At 27.1% G+C, this 18,543-nt stretch overlaps 5 protein-coding genes across 6 annotated transcripts in view; all 5 read left to right on the top strand.

The window, feature by feature from the left end:
* Positions 1–14,765, top strand: part of LOC112454739 — a 67,843-nt gene extending 53,078 nt beyond the window's left edge. Inside the window, exons 4-10 of the mRNA XM_025016290.1 lie at positions 12,612–12,729; positions 13,014–13,275; positions 13,352–13,462; positions 13,731–13,821; positions 13,926–14,071; positions 14,403–14,535; positions 14,610–14,765. Coding sequence (XP_024872058.1) covers positions 12,612–12,729; positions 13,014–13,275; positions 13,352–13,462; positions 13,731–13,821; positions 13,926–14,071; positions 14,403–14,535; positions 14,610–14,666 — 918 coding nt within the window. The 3' untranslated portion in view covers positions 14,667–14,765. The remainder of the gene's footprint in view (positions 1–12,611; positions 12,730–13,013; positions 13,276–13,351; positions 13,463–13,730; positions 13,822–13,925; positions 14,072–14,402; positions 14,536–14,609) is intronic.
* Positions 240–1,787, top strand: LOC112454747. The gene is made up of 5 exons (XM_025016302.1): positions 240–505; positions 964–1,054; positions 1,123–1,268; positions 1,499–1,625; positions 1,704–1,787. Exons 1-5 carry the CDS (start codon positions 426–428, stop codon positions 1,758–1,760), a joined length of 501 nt encoding a protein of 166 aa, XP_024872070.1. The 5' UTR covers positions 240–425; the 3' UTR covers positions 1,761–1,787.
* Positions 4,256–7,449, top strand: LOC112454742. Of its 2 annotated transcripts, XM_025016297.1 has the most exons (9): positions 4,256–4,384; positions 4,641–4,760; positions 4,853–4,970; positions 5,413–5,674; positions 5,746–5,862; positions 6,236–6,326; positions 6,444–6,589; positions 6,908–7,040; positions 7,120–7,449. In XM_025016297.1, exons 1-9 carry the CDS (start codon positions 4,334–4,336, stop codon positions 7,171–7,173), a joined length of 1,092 nt encoding a protein of 363 aa, XP_024872065.1. In that variant the 5' UTR covers positions 4,256–4,333; the 3' UTR covers positions 7,174–7,449. The 2 variants fall into 2 exon arrangements, with proteins under 2 accessions (XP_024872065.1, XP_024872063.1); XM_025016295.1 differs by having other exon boundaries at positions 6,908–7,449.
* On the top strand, positions 7,959–11,095 carry LOC112454745. Its single transcript, XM_025016300.1, has 8 exons — positions 7,959–8,411; positions 8,881–9,216; positions 9,387–9,648; positions 9,724–9,840; positions 10,197–10,287; positions 10,353–10,495; positions 10,687–10,819; positions 10,901–11,095. Exons 2-8 carry the CDS (start codon positions 9,090–9,092, stop codon positions 10,949–10,951), a joined length of 924 nt encoding a protein of 307 aa, XP_024872068.1. The 5' UTR covers positions 7,959–8,411; positions 8,881–9,089; the 3' UTR covers positions 10,952–11,095.
* A 1,611-nt stretch (positions 14,766–16,376) lies between the features above and the next one.
* Positions 16,377–16,968, top strand: LOC112454750. The gene is made up of 2 exons (XM_025016305.1): positions 16,377–16,624; positions 16,792–16,968. The coding sequence occupies exons 1-2, from the start codon at positions 16,478–16,480 to the stop codon at positions 16,966–16,968; spliced, it is 324 nt and encodes a 107-aa protein (XP_024872073.1). The 5' UTR covers positions 16,377–16,477.
* Positions 16,969–18,543: the final 1,575 nt, after the last annotated feature.

The raw sequence follows: 18,543 nt of genomic DNA, 5'->3' as shown, positions 1-18,543 counted from the left end.
TGGACAATTTTTCGAAATAATTTGCATAATTTAACTCAAATTAGATTTATTATTTCTCAGTATATTGCTATTTTGGCTTACTATGTTGCGCAATATTCCAATTTTTGCCGATAATTCTTGATGTTGTTTTACCGTTAAATGAATCACGGCCTTATCATCTTCTCGTGGTCACGGAATACTTTGTCGATCAGGAAAAATATTTTTACGCTATGCTGTTACATGAGACATTAGCCTACATTATAGGAACGACCGCACTGTGTAGTACCAGTGCGATAATTGTAATATGTATCCTGCATGCATGTGCATTATTTAAAATCGCAAGGTAATGTGAAACGCATTTACTTGAGCACTTGTTTTATTTGAAATATACTCAGATAAGTTTATGCAGTTGCCGAATAGAAAGTGCGATCGAGAAGAATACATTAATGATTCCTGGTCCTAGAAGAGAATATTTCATTCACCGGAGGATTGTGCATGCGATTGTTATGCATCAAAGGGCCAGCAAGTCAGTATTTTTATATTTTTGTTACAAGATTTTCTATTAAGCAGTCTATTTTTTAGACATTTCTTATACTAGTTAATCGATTGCAAGATTATTGTTTTTAAAATCGCACATTTAAGACTAAACCTATTATCGATGTATCCTTGTATTAAACGTATAATTCAAAGCTCAAATTATTTAAAACGTAAAATCAAATATATTTAAAAATTCCGTATAAAATAAATCTGAAATACTTGCTATTTATTTTAATAACACATTCAAATTTATAAACATATCTCTGTAAAATGTAGAAACGTAGACAGCTATTGTTAACATTAAACGACATATGATTAAAATATAATATGTTATATATATATTGTGTTTTTAATAATTATTATAACCAAATATATATTTTGAAGTGAATATATATGTTTACTTTATATTTGTCATGCAATAATTCCAATATATAAACTTCGTTAAAGATTTGCTGAACTTTTGACATCCAGTTTTGCGACATTATTCTCTCTCCTAATCGTGCTTGGCGTCAGTTCTTTAAGTTTCATTCTCTATGAAGTAAGTAATATCGTTTCCTACTTTAGTTAATTGCGGACCACATTTTTACATAATGTTACATATCGTAGTTTCTTCAATTAATAACATTAACAAAAAATACTAGTCAGGCATCTATGTTCGCTGTATTGATACTCCTACATTTGAATTATATGTTTGTTGCTAATTATGGTGGGCAACAATTATTAAATCATGGTCTAAAGCTGTTCAAAGCAACGTGAGTATTGTTTTTTTTTGCAGTACTTTTCGATTGGTATTTATTACAAGTTATATATCCATATATGCATATATCTAAATACATTTATTCTTTAGAATTGTTACTATACATACATTCTTCCGACATTTCTAAATACGCAGATAATTTAGCGTTAATTAATATCGTAAAATTGTCGTTAACTTTTTACTACTTTGCACTTAATTTTATTTTCAATGTTTAAAAAATTACAGTTACACTGGAGTATGGTACAGAGCACCGTTGCGTACGCAAAAACTGTTATTGTTTATAATGCAAAAGAAAACAATAAGCATCACATGTGGAGGCATATTTGTTGTATCCTTAGAAGGTTTCGCTACGGTAAAGCTAAGGCTTCTTTAACAATAAAAAAAACTCAAACTTTAATGTTTACTTATGCATAATAATATGCCTTTTTAGCTCGTAAATGCGGCAGTATCCTACTTTACATTGATTTATTCTGCGCAACAAAAATAAAGCGAAAAATTTATTATTAAGAAATTGACAGCAGATCTTTATTAAATACAATATAAATACAATGTAAATTCATGTTGAATATTGTGTATTAAAAGAAAAAATATCTTTCATTTCTAATACGCTAATAAATAAATATCCTTTAAAGAATTAAAGAACAAGCTTTCTAATTATAGTTCTAGCAACATAATTAGAATAGATATACATATTTCTATTATAAATGTAAAAGCCTCAATTCCTTGTTTATCATTGTGTCAATAATAAAACATTAAAGTTTATTTTACAAATGGTTTATTGGAATTCATTGAAAGATAAATTGAAAATTGACATCATACAAAAATATGCTCATGAGACTGATCGCAATAACTGTGATATATAGGTAAGAATATGAGTTACCATAATGCATCTTGAGCAATCTTTTCGAAATAATTTTCTTGATTTGAATCAAATTAAATTTAATATTCCTCAGTATTGCTATTTAATCAGATTCTCTTGTACTCGTATTTGAATTTTTCCCGCTGGTTAGGTTTTTAATGTTATATCATTAAACGAATCACAGCTGTTTCATCTTCTATTCACGGAATTTTTTGTTAACCAGGAAAGATATATGTATTTACTATTTAATATTACACGATGAGTTACTAACCGGTACGTAGGAGCGACTGCATCATACGACATTGGTGTGGTAATTGTTATGTATAATGTATATCATGCACGCATGTGCATTGTTTAAAATCGCAAGGTAATGTGAAATGCGCTTGTTTTTCTTAAGCTTTTATTGTTGAATTTTATTCTAATTAAAATTTACTTAATAAGTAGATTTATATAGTTGTCGAAAATTTGATCGTGAAAAATATATTAATGGTCCTAATCCTAAAACAAAATATCTTTTTTATCAAAAGATCGCATTGCACGGTTGCTATATAGGCATCAAAGAGCCGACAGTATCTTTATATTTTTATTATAATACTTCTGTAAATAATTTTCATAGTATCCTATTTTTAGAGAGTGAGTTTTTATCCATAACTGGCTGATTCTGAAACTATTTCGCATATTTAATATTAAATGAATTTTACTGATATATCTTATCTTATCGATATATAAAATCGCATTTAGCACAATTTAAATGTTGAATTGATTAAAATTAAGTATATTCAAGAGTTAACAATATATTAAACATTTGCTGTATGTTTAACATCACACATCGACAATGACATGATGTTTTACATAATGTTGTACATAGAATCAGGCAGTTATCATTGAATATTAATATGTGAATAGAACATATTTATATAATAGTATAATAGTTATCGTTAATGAATGTGTTAATAGTTATCGTAAATGAATGTGTTATCTTGTATTATTAATAATAATAATGTGTATGTATTAGTTTTAGCAATTTTAATATTCAGCTTCTCTTTAAAGGTTTCCTGACTTTGTGATTTTTACTTACATATACATTCACGATATTACTCGCTATTTTGCTCGTAGTTGGCATCAGCTCTTTAAATATCAATTTTTTCTGAATGAGTAACGTTATACTTTTTTATTGATGAAAAAATTGCAATTATGAACTATGGTACGTAGCACCTTTGCATATACAAAATTTATTATTTATAATGCGAAGATGAACAATAATTGTTGCTCTTGTATGTGATAAAATATACGTTGCAACCTTGGAAATATTTGCTACGGTAAAATTTATTTTACGATAGAAAAAAAGAATTGAATTTTAATGTTCATGTAATGTGCACAGTAATATTTACTTTTCAGTTTGTGAATACGGCAGTATCTTACTTCACAGTGATTTATTCCAATGCGATAACAATAATTATCATAATACGCAATCGACTAGACATACAATTGACTAATTGTAAGACATATAATTCAACATTTCTGTTATTAACCGTATTATATTTCTTTTCTATATTTATCTTATTCGAAATGATTAATTATATCGCGAAAATGGCTTGGAGTGTATAATTAATTGAAATGATACAAACGTGCAAGATGTTAAACTTGTCGAACTTTAAAGCGAATTCATCATTTCGTAACTATACTTGATCTGCAGCGTAAGTTTCGGTGGTTCAGAAGAGACTGATAAGCCGTTCAATACATCGTAGAATGTACTTGCCACTGCGCATGTGCTTTAGAAATAAGGAAAATAGAACAATATTATCTCGCAGTAAAGGCGGTTTCATATAGCAATTTGAATAATTTACGTTATTTTCCTATTTCTTATTTCTCATAATATTTCAGAAAAGATAGCTTTCTTTATACAAAATTTTCTTTACGAAATAATTTCATTGTATATCGCAAGCACATTTTGATAAGTATTAAATATTCATCAAGAATATACACTCTATTATTCGTTTCTCGGATAATTTAAAAGAAAAGGGATGAGAGATCGATATAAACAATATGTGGACTTAATACGCGCTTCGAAACTACGCTGTTCAGTCTCAGTTTGTCTTTAGTGCATTATGCATCTAATCGAAGAGCACTATTATACAATCAATAAACCTTTTTTAAAAATATTAGGTATTTGGCCTTATAATAAATCACGATTTGCATTAATGCAGCAGTTGTTAATTACTACTTTAACCATCACGTATATTGGCATGCAGGTAACAGTTCATTTGTTTATAATGTTTATATCATCATCAAAAACAATATATGACTTACATTTTTAAAAAGTTAAATACTTTTTAAAAATTATTTACATTAATTAATCTTTAATTATAATAATTTTTAAAGAGTAAAATGTATTAGAACTATTATATGAAATAAAGTTAACGTTAAAAATGTTTATTCGTTTTACAGCGTAATAAAACACTTTTATTATAATCTGTTGCGATCATTATATTTATTAATTGCTTCTAGTTATCACTTTTTGTTACAATGAGATATAATATGACTCTCTTCATTAAAATTATGTCGGCTGTTTGTCCCTTTATACTAATTACAATAAAGTACTGCATCTTTATCTTGAAGGCAAAATCTGTAAGTTCTAAATCGATTTGCACAAACAACTATTCAATCGCGAAGTTACATTGAACAAATGTTAATTAAACTAATAAATATTTAAATGACAGATACAAAATTTGCACTATCTCATCCGAGAGGACTGGAAGATAATACGAAATAAATTAGAAATCAAGATTATACTGGAATACGCTCATTGTAGTCGAATTTCTGCTATTGTTCTGTTCCGTAAGAAAATTGTTTTGTTAATCTTAGTTCTATATATCTATCTATAATTTACTATAAAAATAATATTCTGAAATTAAAAATGTATATAAATAATATTTTTAAAATTCCTACTAACTAGATATATTTAATTATTTATTATTCTGTAACATAAAAAAAAAGATTTTCTACATACCGATTGCTTTTTAATGTGAAATTAAAATGCATATTCTGTTAAGATTATTCTCCAGCAAGCGTAGCTTTATAAATATTTAAAAAATATATAGATTTACTCTCTTTACTAGTTCTAAATATAAAATACCTTTCGCTTATGGAAATAAAGTATTGTTCACGAAATAAATACTGTGCATGAAAAAATGCACAAAATAATAATTATATAAAATAATTACAATTATAGTCATTGCATGTAAATTTATAAAGGTTTTTTGTTTTACATGTCTTACAGTATTCGCCGATTTTGTAGTAATTGTTATAGCCATCGTCCAATTTCTTCCGAATATTCTTGACGTTGTTTTGCCGTTGGACGAACCACGACCACGTAAACTTCTTGTTGCAGCGAAATACTTTGTTTCTCAGGATAAATACTTCTTGACTAAAGCATTTCATGAAATTGTGATCATTGTGATATGTGCGTTAATTGTATTCGCGACGGCGTCACAAATGTTAGTATTTTGCTGTCATTCTTTCGGGATGTTTAAAATTGCCAGGTAGCGATCAATGTGTACTATGTATCGACTTAATTTAATTTAATCATGAATTAATCTTGAAAATATTGCAGCCATCGAATAGAGTATTCCATTGAGAATAGCGTATTCCACATACCAAATCCCGAGAAAGAATATGCAATTTACAAAAGGATAATGCACGCCGTAGTTGCACACCGTAGAGCTATGGAGTTAGTATATCAGATTTCTTTATATAGTAACTATTTTATTATAGTAACACATTTCTTTTTACAGTAACTTTCTTGTAATTATAATATATATTTTTTTTTAAATACTTGTCTTTATAATTACTTTTATTACTTGTCTGATTTTGATATTTCCGAACATAAAGACATTAAAGAAGGCAAAAGAGATTCAAATGGCATTCCGCGACGCCACACTTACGTATGCCTGTATTTTAAAGATATTTAATTTTTTTTTCTTTTCGAGACTAATTATTCCTACTTAAGATAACTATTTATTAGAATTTCACAAGTATCATCTGCTATCAATTGAATGATAACTTCTTCATTTAAGATCTCCCGTTTAATTTTTTTTTTAAAGATTTTCCAATATTTTTGTATCATCATTTAATGTACCATATTGCTTCATTGCTGTTATTGGAGTAATTTCGTTAAGCATCAATTTGTACGGAGTAAGTAAAATCTCATGTAAAATGTATAATGAATTATACATTGAACATAAATTTGCTGTAGTAATATCATTAAATTTACAATGTTAATATCAATAAGTCATTTTTCCCATATGACAGTTTGTGGAAGCGGCAACGATATCAAAGAACATGACCAACTTACTATTCTGTTTTCTTATGACATTAGTTCATTTAGTCTATATGTTTGTAGCGAATTATCTTGGACAAAAGATTGTTGATTATAATAACGAACTGTTTAGATTAATGTAAGTAGCTAGTCTTTTTGTAGTACTATACGCAGCAATCAGAAAATGAATGTCAAAACTGTTACTTTTGGCTCTCTAAATTACAAGAATTGAACATTCTAGCTAATTATTTATATCTTGCACAAGATATAAAAAAAAATAGAGAATGTGTAATTCTTTCGTTTTTGGAGAAGAAATATAAATCAAGAACAATTTAGACAGGAATTTAAGCAGTAAAATTCCATCATGCTTTCCATGAAATTCATTTTTTGATTATTCTAATATAAATTCTTCCGCATTTCTTATACATATGATATAAGACCCTTGTTAAATTTTTAGATACAGTACATCGTGGTACTTAATGCCAGTGTCATCGCAAAAACTAATTTTGTTTTTTATGCTAAAAACTGGCAAAGATTTTTATTTCACATTCGGCATTATATTTGTGGCAAAGATGGAAACTTTCGCCGCGGTAAGGAGTACGAAGAATAAAAAAAATAACAGAATTTTACTAAAATATGTAATTAAAGAAAATTTAAATTTTTGTCTAGCTTGTGAATGCTGCGCTGTCCTATGTCGCTGTGATGTACAGTCGCGTCTATTAATTTATCTTTTTATTTACTTAGTTAATTGTGTATGGTTCCATTAATTGCTTCATGTTCACAAAAAACGAGAATCAGTGAGTCGCATGTCATGAGATGTTTTTAAAAGTGTAAACCCATCGGGGATCGTCAATACATGCGATTGTTCTCTGCCTGGTGATAAAATGATCTATAAATAAATAAACCTTTTATTTTCCCATAAATAAAATATGCACATGATAACATGTAAAAAGCTTCGCATTATGTAGGTTTGCATTACTAAATTGTTATGTAATTCTGTTAGAATTTTGAGAAAAAATAAAATGAGATATATTATAAATTTTCATAATTTTAGTAGGCACGTATAATTTATAAACTAAAACGTACAACTTTTTAAACATATGAAGTAAAATATGTAAGATAATTAAATTATCCATATTAATGTATATTATAATTATTAGGCTAATACTTATAAAACACATTATTTTCTCAAGAAAAAGTTATGCAACAATTTTTATATATTTCTAGATAATTACTATCAAAGGATATGTTTTTATGTCAACTTTTACATTGAAAAAAGCATAAATAAATTATAAAAAATTGCGTAGAACAAAAATATCTTTTTCGTCAAATATATATTGCATCATGTATTGTATTTCGTAATTTTCTGCATACATATGGTAATATACGCTCGGGTTAAACAAATAATTTTTAGATAAATTCGTATCTTTTTCTACATATTTTATACTTTCTTTAAATTAAATCGCAAAATATTGCGTTTGACTTATGATTCGCAATGCACTCGATAATTCTGTATAAGAGGAGAAAGACTCCTCATGACGTTCCTGAAGAAACTGAAATCTTTTCTACTACTAAGAAATAGAAGTCGTAACTGCGTTTGCGCAAAACAATTATTATGTTTAAGAAACACCATTCTAAATTGAGGTAATTTAGACTAATTTACTTCTGCCCATATCATGAAATATATTGCTTCAATGTTAAAATAGCATAATTTTCTTATACTCTTATTGTATCGATCGTTTGAAATTCACGAGATATTCAAGAAAAATAGTACAATAATTTTTACCATGGACACAGTTGTGTCGTAGCTTTTGTATGAAATGTATGTGATCGAGGAACGCTATAAGATTAATCGAATAATTCTTAAGACGCTTGGGTTATGGCCCTATCAGCAATCGTATTTCACGCAAATACATAAAGTTCTGTTTGCTAGTATTCTTTTGACATTTATTCTTGCTCAGGTATAACAAATCTAAAATTTTATAATATTATAATGAAATAGTAACAGAGTGTATATATAATTCTTAAATACCTACACGCATTAATGAATGTTTTCCTTAATTTTATCACATCTTTTTTATTTGGTATGTATAACACTACACGACAACCTCTTTTATTAGTACTTTTATAATAGTCTTTTAATATAATTAATAGAGGAAAGTTCCCTATTATAAGACAGGATCCTAATATGAGATATTTTAGCTAAAATTGAGCTAAAAGGCCCTATATAGGCCCCATCTGTTGATCCCACCATTAAAAAACCCCGCCATCTCATATTAGGATCCCTATCTCATAATAGGCGACTTTCCTCTATATAAATTCCTCAAATAATTGCTTTGTCTTTTATCGTGTGATAAAATTTGTTTCACGTGTTAAATATTTATGTAGAAATAATTTGTAATCAATATATATCTTAAATATTATTTTTAGTTGCTGGTATTTATTACAACACAGTACAATACGGATCTTCTTTTCACAATTCTCTCATTCGTCCTTCCTGTTCTTTTCGCTACTGTAAAATATTTCCTTTTTATCGTTGAAACAAATAGTGTAAGTTCAACGAGATAAGCCGGTTATTTGAGAACGTTTAGTTGTAACATTTATAAAGTAAAGTGTATTCTAAATGTTGATAAAGAAAAATGGTACAGTTGAAGCAATTAATGGAGCAGATCAGAAATGACTGGAATTCGTTGAAGGATAAATTGGAAATTGATATTATAGAAAAATACGCTAGTAATCTGAGACTTTTTACAATAAGTGCGATGGGTAACACAATTTGTAGTTATATATTCTATATAGATATGTATAAAACTATTTATTTTACATTAATATTTTTCAAAATAGGTGTATTTTGACGCATATTGCAATGCTTATTTAAGGTAATTTACATAATTAAATTCAAGTTAAATTATCAAGTTAAATTTAATATTTTTCAGCGTTTAGTTACATTGCCGTATTCCTTTTCGGAATACTTCAACGTCTACCGTTGATCCTCGATATTATATCACCATTAAACGAATCACGACCTTATCAGCTTTTCGTGATCAAAGAATACTTTGTCAGTCAAGATAAATATATCCAGGTTATGATGCTACATGAGTTTTTAGTCTACTTCATAGGAACGATCACAGTGTATGGCACTGGTACGACAATTATGACATATGTAACGCATTTATGTGCATTACTTAAAATTGCAAGGTAATATAAAATGTGCTTGTTGTTCTTTATTGAACGTTTGTTTCAAACATAATATACATTAGTAGATTTATATAGCTATCGAATAGAAAATGCTATCGAGAGAAATATATTAGCAATCCCTAATCCTGAAAAGAAGTATCTTCTTCATCAGAAGATTATACATGCAGTTGTTATTCATCAAAGAGCTGCCGAGTCAGTATACTTTTGTCATAAAACTTTCTGTAATAGTATTTTATTTACAGAGTCATTTTTCATTCGTTACATCTAACAAAGATTATACACAATCACAATCACACGTTTGATATTCAGTGATTATCTTATTGATATATCTTTACGTTAAATGCAATTCAAATTGATGAAAATTTAAAATTAATCAATATCCAAGAGTTAAATCTATAACATTAAATATTTGCAGTTAATTTCATAACTTGCTTAAATTTAACAATATAGTATCTTTGTAAAACGTTGAGTCCAATAACATATATGTTATTTAATGCTGTATTTAAATTGATAATGTAATAGTTTCAATACTCAGCTTTTTATTAAAGGTTTAATGAATTTATGACATCTATTTTTTTAATTCCATTCGTTATTCTGATCGTAGTTGGCATTAGTTCTTTAACTTGCAGTCTTTATCTAGTAAGTAGCGTTTTTCTCTATTCTATTTTATTTTGAACTGCTTTTTACACAATAATTTGTTACAGTTTTTTCAAGTATTATCATCAAATAATATCAGTAAAGCATTTTTGATCGTTATATTAATACTTGCTCATTTGACTTATTTGTTTATGGCTAATTATTGCGGACAAATAGTGCTCAATAACGGAGTAGACTTATTCAAAGCCATGTGAGTATTGCGTCTTTATACAGATTGTAACTGATGCAGATCTACATAGATTTATTTTATAAATTTGATTTAAGCCGATGTTGTGTTTACTGTTCCGATATTTGGAAACATGTAGTTAATTTTGCGCTAATTAGCAAAACATCTTTAATTTTATATTAGTTTTATATAAAATTTATCTTAAAAAATTGTAGTTATAATGGATTATGGTATGCAGCGCCATTGTCTACGCAGAAATTGTTATTATTTATAATGCAAAGAGGAAGCGTAAATCTTAACATATCGTTTTTTAGCATATTCGTTGCATCTTTGGATGGTTTTGCTTCGGTAAAATTAAAATTTCTTTAACAGAAAAGGAAATTAAACTACCAATATCCGTGTAACGTATAAAGCAATATTTACTTTTAGCTCACGAGTACGGCAGTATCCTACTTCACAGTGATTTATTCTACGCGATAATAATAAATCAGAAAAAAAATCAATTTTCAATTATATTTGTTATCAAATTAACATAGTTGTGTAACGCATGTACATAGAAAATGCGTTGAATATATGCTACTAACAATATATGTAAATGTATATTTTTTTACTCCAACACTCTTGATACGCAGCATTAATAAAAATATATACAAATAAATCATTAAAAAGAAAATAATATTTTATTTGAGTTTAGCAATATAAGTGAAATATTGGTAAATGAAAGAGGTTTACATCACTTGTTATTGTTATCATACCGACTTATTTTAATCACGAAAAATAGATTCTAGTTATTATTTAAAATATTTTTTTCTGATCTATGACTGTATATTTCGAGAAAATATATAATTTAGTATTGTTGTATACGATATATTTAACATAATATTTAACATAATATATTTGGCTAATAATTAGATTTAATATGTCTCTTTCACTAATCGTATATTTTTTATACTTTTATTTTTTTATACAAATTTAAATTAGGCGCTGAAAAAGCCTTATAATATGTTTTCTAAATAATTGAATGGATAATAAAATATTTAACTTTATTAAATTTAAAATAGTCGATTTGTTGTTTTATGCATGACTATAGATTACCTATAGGTATACTCTACCTGTCGCGTTCGACGGTTGAAAAGGGACTGATACGTCGTTCGGTACATTACGGAACATACGCTTCACTGCGCATGTGTATCAAAATTATGGGAAGCGATAATATGAAGTATTATTATCTTATGATGAGACGAAGGAAAGTCTTACAGTAATTTGGATAATTTACGTTTTTTTTTTTAGTCTTCTTAGACGAGAAACACACACCGATGTGACTATAACTTTTTCGTCGAATTAAATAATTTCAATGTATATCACATATTTATTACGGCAAATATCAATTATTTAGCAAAAATATATTTCACCGTTTGTCCTCCGTTTCTTGGATAATTTAAAGGAAAAAGAAATAGTGTGATATTAAGCAAACATTTATAATGTTAATATGTACTCGCCCCGACACTTCACTGTTCACTTGAAGTTCGTCTTTAGTGCAACATGCATCTAGTCGAAGAACATTATTATACATCAATCAATAAAACTTTTTTAAAACTTCTGGGTATTTGGCCTCATGACAGATCGCGATTGGTATTTTGGCAACGAGTGCTGGTCATTACTTTAACTGTAACATATATTATTTTGCAGGTAAATGTTTATATATCTACAGCAATTCTCGTAATGTCAGTTTTTATAATTTATATTTTTCAAAAATTATTTATTTTATTTCAATATTTTTCTGAAGCATTAGAGGAGCTAACAGAATTCAAGTTGTAACATATAAAAATAAAATTTTTAAATTGTCTGTTTATCATGCTGCTTTTGATTGCTTTTATTATATTATTGATACAATAATTGTATTTATTGTTTTCAGTTGTCAGTTTTTATTACAAAAAACTACAATATGGTCCTCTTCGTTAAAACTATGTCGTTCGCTTTCCCTTCTATATTAATTACACTGAAGTATTGCGCTTTTATGTTTAAATCAAAGACTGTGAGTTGCTTCTCGATTTATTTGTACAACCAACGATTACAGATTTTATTTGTGGAAATATATATTTAACAGCGTTAGTTAAACCAATGAACATTTTAATTATAGATAAAAATCTTACATCATTATATCCAAGAGGACTGGAAAATGATACAAAATAAATCAGAAAATGATATTATGGAGAAAGAGGCTCATGACTGCCAAAATTATATTATCATTATATTCAGTAAGAAAATGTCATTTTATTAATCCCGTTCTATATTTATCCATAGTACCTCATAAAAATAACATCGTCAATAATAATATTTAAAATATAGATATCTGCTATTATTTATTTTATCTTTAATCTATAATTAATATATAATTAATCTGTATGACATCCACGTACACAAACAAACATAAATCTATAAAAAAAGCGCAATAGCTTTTTTATATATGTAGTATATTATTTCTCTGTTATAAAATAAAAATATATAATTATAGTACATTTATAATATGTGTGTCTTACAGAGGGTTGCGGTTGTTTAATAGTCGCTTTAATGATTACTCAATTTTTTCCGGTTATTCTTGACTTTGTTTTGCCATTGGATGAACCTCGGTCACGTAAATCGATTATTATAGTGGAATATTTTATCGCTCAGGATAATTATTTTTATATCGTAGCACTCCATGAATTTTTTATTATTTCATTATATGCGGCAATGATATCATCCACGGGCACGCAATTGTTGTTATTTACGTATCATTCTTTCGGGATGTTCAAAATCGCCAGGTAACGATCGATTCATATTGATTTATACCAATTGAAATATATATCAATCATAAACTAAATTTGGGAATATTTGCAGTCATCGAATGAAACATTCCATTGATGATCATGTGTTACATATGCCAAATTGTGAACGTACAATTTGCGAGAAGATTATCCAAGTTGTAATTGCACATCGTAGAGCTATAGAGTCAGTACATTTTGTATTTTATTTATTTCTGTAAGGTCTATTATTGTTTCTTTTTAAAGCATTAAGATCTTCATTAGTTCTATATCAATAATTTAGTTCCGACGTTTTTGAAAATAAAGATATAAATTTAAGTTTAAAAAACTTAACTAAAACTTAACTTAATTAAAAAACATAAGTAAAATAAATGAACATTTCTCATCTGTTATGTTGTACGATAATTTCATTGCATAGGATTTTTTCATATTTAACTTTTTCTTTTTATTTAAAGATTTTCCAACATTTTGACGTCATCATTTAATGTGCCATATTGCCTTATTGCTATCCTTGGAGTGCTTTCATTGAGTGTCAATTTATTCAGAGTAAATATGATTTTTATTTTATAAATATTAATTATAATTTACACAATTATGCATTATTCTAATGATCATGCAGCTTATAAAAATTATGATTTCTAATCAAACAGTTCGTTCAAGCGATAACACTAACAAAAGACATGGATGATATATTTGTATCTTTTACTGCTACTATGGGTCATATAATTTACATGTTTATGGCGAATTATATTGGGCAGAAGGCCACCGATTACAATAACAATATTTTTAAATTAGTGTAAGTATTAGTAATTACTTTTGTTCAATTAATGCTCGCAATACGCGAAAATAAAAAAATAAATATTTTAATAGTAGGAGCTTTATATGAACATTCAAATCCTACAAGGTAAAAGTTCTCTTCGTTATTTTATATAATCTTTTTACTAGGACTTAATTTTTTCATTTCTATACTGTGTAAAATAATTATAATTATTTCTTTAAACAGCAAAAGTTCATTTGCTTTTTATAAAATTTGTTTTCCAATCAGAGTAAATTTTTTCGCGTAAAGTCTTTTGTATAAAGTATTTTAAGTTATCTCATGCTCTCTTCCTCTTCACCCTTACTTTTAGATATGGTACATCATGGTATTTAATGCCTGTCACATCACAAAAACTGATTTTATTTTTATTGAGCAGAACTGGTAAAGATTTTTACTACACGATCGGCTTCATATTTGTGGCAAAGATAGAAAATTTCGCCTTGGTAAGAAAAACTAACAATGAAAAAACAACAGAATTTTACTAATTGTAAGATGTGTACATTAAGTATCTTTTTAGCTTGTTAATACCGCGCTGTCCTACGTCGCTGTGATGTATTCTGTTCAATCAAAATGAAAAAGATATGAATAGCGCGATTAATATATCAATTTTTATTTTCCCGCGAATACACATGAGAACATAAGGAAGCATTATTTCTTTATATATTGTATTTCTATTTAAGATATTAATCATGTATAATTTTGGAATAATAATTTCAGTTTTCATAATCGTAATATAATCGTACATAGCATGCACAAAATCTCTCTTAAATATATATAATATAATCATTGTATTGATACATTGGTTAATTATTTATATGTCTAATATATATTTATATATTAATTATTTATATATCAATAAAATTTATTCTATTGACAATATTATTGTATTTTATACGTTTAGAGCTCTTTGTTCAAAACTGTATGTAAACTACTATATCAATATAACAATAGTAATGTGATTTTGATGTGAAAGAAATACATGTATGTTGCAAAGAAAAATCTATCTACATAAAAATTTTTTTCTCTTTGACTTTTTTTGTTAATTAAAGAGCGTCATTAAATCATTAATTAAATGTGAGGTATGTTATTATGTATTATGTAATATATTATTATTGAAAATTCTTTGCACTATTACCATGTTTCTGTGTTTGAAGCAGCAAGAAGTCTTTCAGTTTTGTTCCCTTTACTATATAGCTCCTCTCTCATTCTTTCATTTAGAAAAGAATATTAGAGTCAGTAGAAGAAAACAATTTACCTGCAAATCAAATAGTTGAATTATGAAAATTTTTTCAGAGAATAATATTAAAATTTTTTAAAAAGATTACTGTCGATTGAATAATGACATTTTATGACCAATTGCTGATCTAATCTCACTACTGAATATATTACTTAATTAAGTTTTGTAACTCATATATCTCACACAAATCTTATATCTCTGGACGTTTTAATGTTATAGCTCATTCTCGTATATATAAACAATAAACGTCAAAAAGTTCACAACATAATTATACAGAATAAAATTAATTAAAAAATGTGCAACTTAAAATTTTATAATTTAATTATACACATTAAATTCCTCGATTTTACGTTCTTATATCAAAACGATTACACAAACTAAGTTTAGTTATGTTGTTATTGCTCAAAGCGACACAAAATGTGTATTGTATTAATTATTATTGATAATATGTTATTAATAAATTAGAATAAGACACTATAGTATATATTTTATGCTTATGAACAGAACTCTGAAGTTTAAACAAACTTTGCGAATTTATCAAAACTGATGTCATTCTTTAATTCTTACAAAAATGCACCACAATTAGCTTTAGTAATTTTTAAATAAGATTACGAGAAATATAAACATGAGTCATATTCTCGTACAAACGTTCTTACAATTACATAAAACTGTTTTTGCATTAATGCATTATTCTAGTACCGTGCACCGTGCACTATTCTTATTAATACCTAGAAAGATTTGAAATGTCTGAAACGAGAGAAGTAAATACAAGCACAGCAGTTCGACTGACAATAAAAGATATACGCTCTTGTCACGATTACTGCGCTTGCGTTGCTTATATTGATAATTTTCGCTCGGTATATTTCACTAAAAAAATGATGTATTCGTCTTATACTCCTATTATACAATCATCTCTATTTATGTAATATTACAATATTAGTAAAATTTGTGGCTTTACACTATCTTTTAAATGCATAAAACGTCTATATTACGTCTTATCTTCCTGCAGCTATTTGTACATTTTTGTATTTCTCTAAGTGCAAAGTTAGATCGTGCGATTATATCATAATATTCAGAGAAATAAAATAAAAGAAGAAATAAAATTCGTGAACTTGCGTTCTACAAACCGCTTCTAACTTTCGTGCAAGATGCACGCTATCGAAGAAGAGCAGCGTTACAAAATCAATCGTATCCTTCTTCTAATAATCGGTATATGGCCCTATCAAAGATCGATACTTGCGAAAGTACAGAGACTGTTTGTTTGTACTATCCTGGCGAGCGGAATTTGTGCTGAGGTATGATTAGAAGAAATTATTTTTATCTTCTCAATTATTAGATCGAACATATCTGTCGGTGTTTCTGATTAATCATTGCTTCTTGTACATATATGAAATTAAATCAAAAGTTTTTACCGAATAACGCTTTTCGCTTCTAAATATATTACATAACTGTAATGTTGCAGTTATCTCCATTTATCACACATGAATGTAGCACAGCTCTCATCATCGAAGTTTTGTCCGTTATATTTCCTAGTCTCGTGGTCGTAATAAAATATTACTACTTTAACATTAATGCAAAAATTGTAAGTCTTTTATTAACACTTCTATTAACACTTTCAATAAAATTTGTTCAGAAATAAAGTCAGTTTGGAAGACCATGTTATCTAACATTGTAAAAATTTTTCATGAGTAAGACCTTCTAAATATATCTAATAAATAATTTATTAATTTTATTTGTAATTACTGTGTGAGTGTTGCTGAAGATTGATTTTATGAAATAGAGAATAGACAGTCTAATCATCACAATTCACGATAAATACTAAATTTATATTATATTAATCATATTAAATATGTCTTTCTTAAATATTCGGTAATAGATAAAACAGCTATTTGAACGTGTTCAAGCCGATTGGAACTTACTAAAGGATAAGCATGAACGTGAAATAATAAAATCATATACCGAATACTGGAGATTAATTACTATCTTTACAATATGTAAGAAAAATGCTGTCAGTTATCTCTCATACATAACATTTTACAAAATTACAAATTACTATTCAAAGATACCTATTTTTATATTACTAGAAATTTTCATAAATAAAGTTCATTTTCTATATTAGCAGATATTATAATAAGATTTGTTTATTTACAATTCTACTATCTATTTATAAAGAGAAGTTCATTTTCTATATTAGAAGATATTATAATAAGATTTGTTTATTTGCAGTTCTATTATCTATTTATAAAGAGAAATCTATTTCAATTACATACTCTCTAAATCTGAATCAGTGAATAGTACTGTGAATCAGTGAGTCACTGATATCAGCGTAAAGTATGCTGATTCATGAAAAGTGGCATACTTTACACTGATATCAGTGACTATTCACTGATTCAGATTTAGAGAGTATGGAGCATATAAATGTATAAAGTTATGCTTTACACATTTATCTTTTTATATTATTATTTTTATTTTATATATTTTAGCCATCCTTATAAAATAAATATTTAATTATTTTTTTGCACTCTAGTACTTTCCTGCTGCATGCTAATTATATACGTGACATCGCCAATAACGCTTTATATTATTAACGTTTACTTATCTAACAACAATACTTATTCGCAATATATATATATTCCAATTAATTACTCCGTTAATCAAGAAAAATACATTTATGTCATATTATTGCATTTTATCGTATTCTTCTGTGTTGACATATTAATAATTGTAGCTGTCGCTACATTCATAGGATTATACATGAAACATGCTTGTGGTTTATTAAAAATTGCCAGGTAAGTGATGAATCTGGCAGCTATCCTAGTCATTGAATAATATTCCGAAGTTTTACAGCTATCGAATTGAACATGCAATAAATATGGAAAACGTACAACAAGTCTCTTTATTAAAAAGAGAATATGTTATGTACTTGAGGATAATACGAGCCGTAGATATCCAACAAAAAGCGTTGAAGTTTGTATCTAGCATAAGCTATAGTGTGTTATATAAAATATGTTTTATTTTGTAAAATTATATTAGACTTAAAAGTCATTTAAATTAAAGTTTAATTAAAATTAATTAACGAAAATATACATATATATATATTGAATGGAGATTATGGTCTTTTTTTTACAAAGTATGCTTATTTTGTTTGAGAAATTATTTTGAATTTAAAGGTTCATGAACCGCGTTATGTCTACTTTCGCCCTAATGTATTTTG

Source organism: Temnothorax curvispinosus, unplaced genomic scaffold (assembly GCF_003070985.1).
Source record: "Temnothorax curvispinosus isolate PA1 unplaced genomic scaffold, ASM307098v1 QBEX01005310.1, whole genome shotgun sequence".
Classification (NCBI taxonomy): domain Eukaryota; kingdom Metazoa; phylum Arthropoda; class Insecta; order Hymenoptera; family Formicidae; genus Temnothorax; species Temnothorax curvispinosus.
This window is presented reverse-complemented; position numbering and strand designations above follow the sequence as displayed.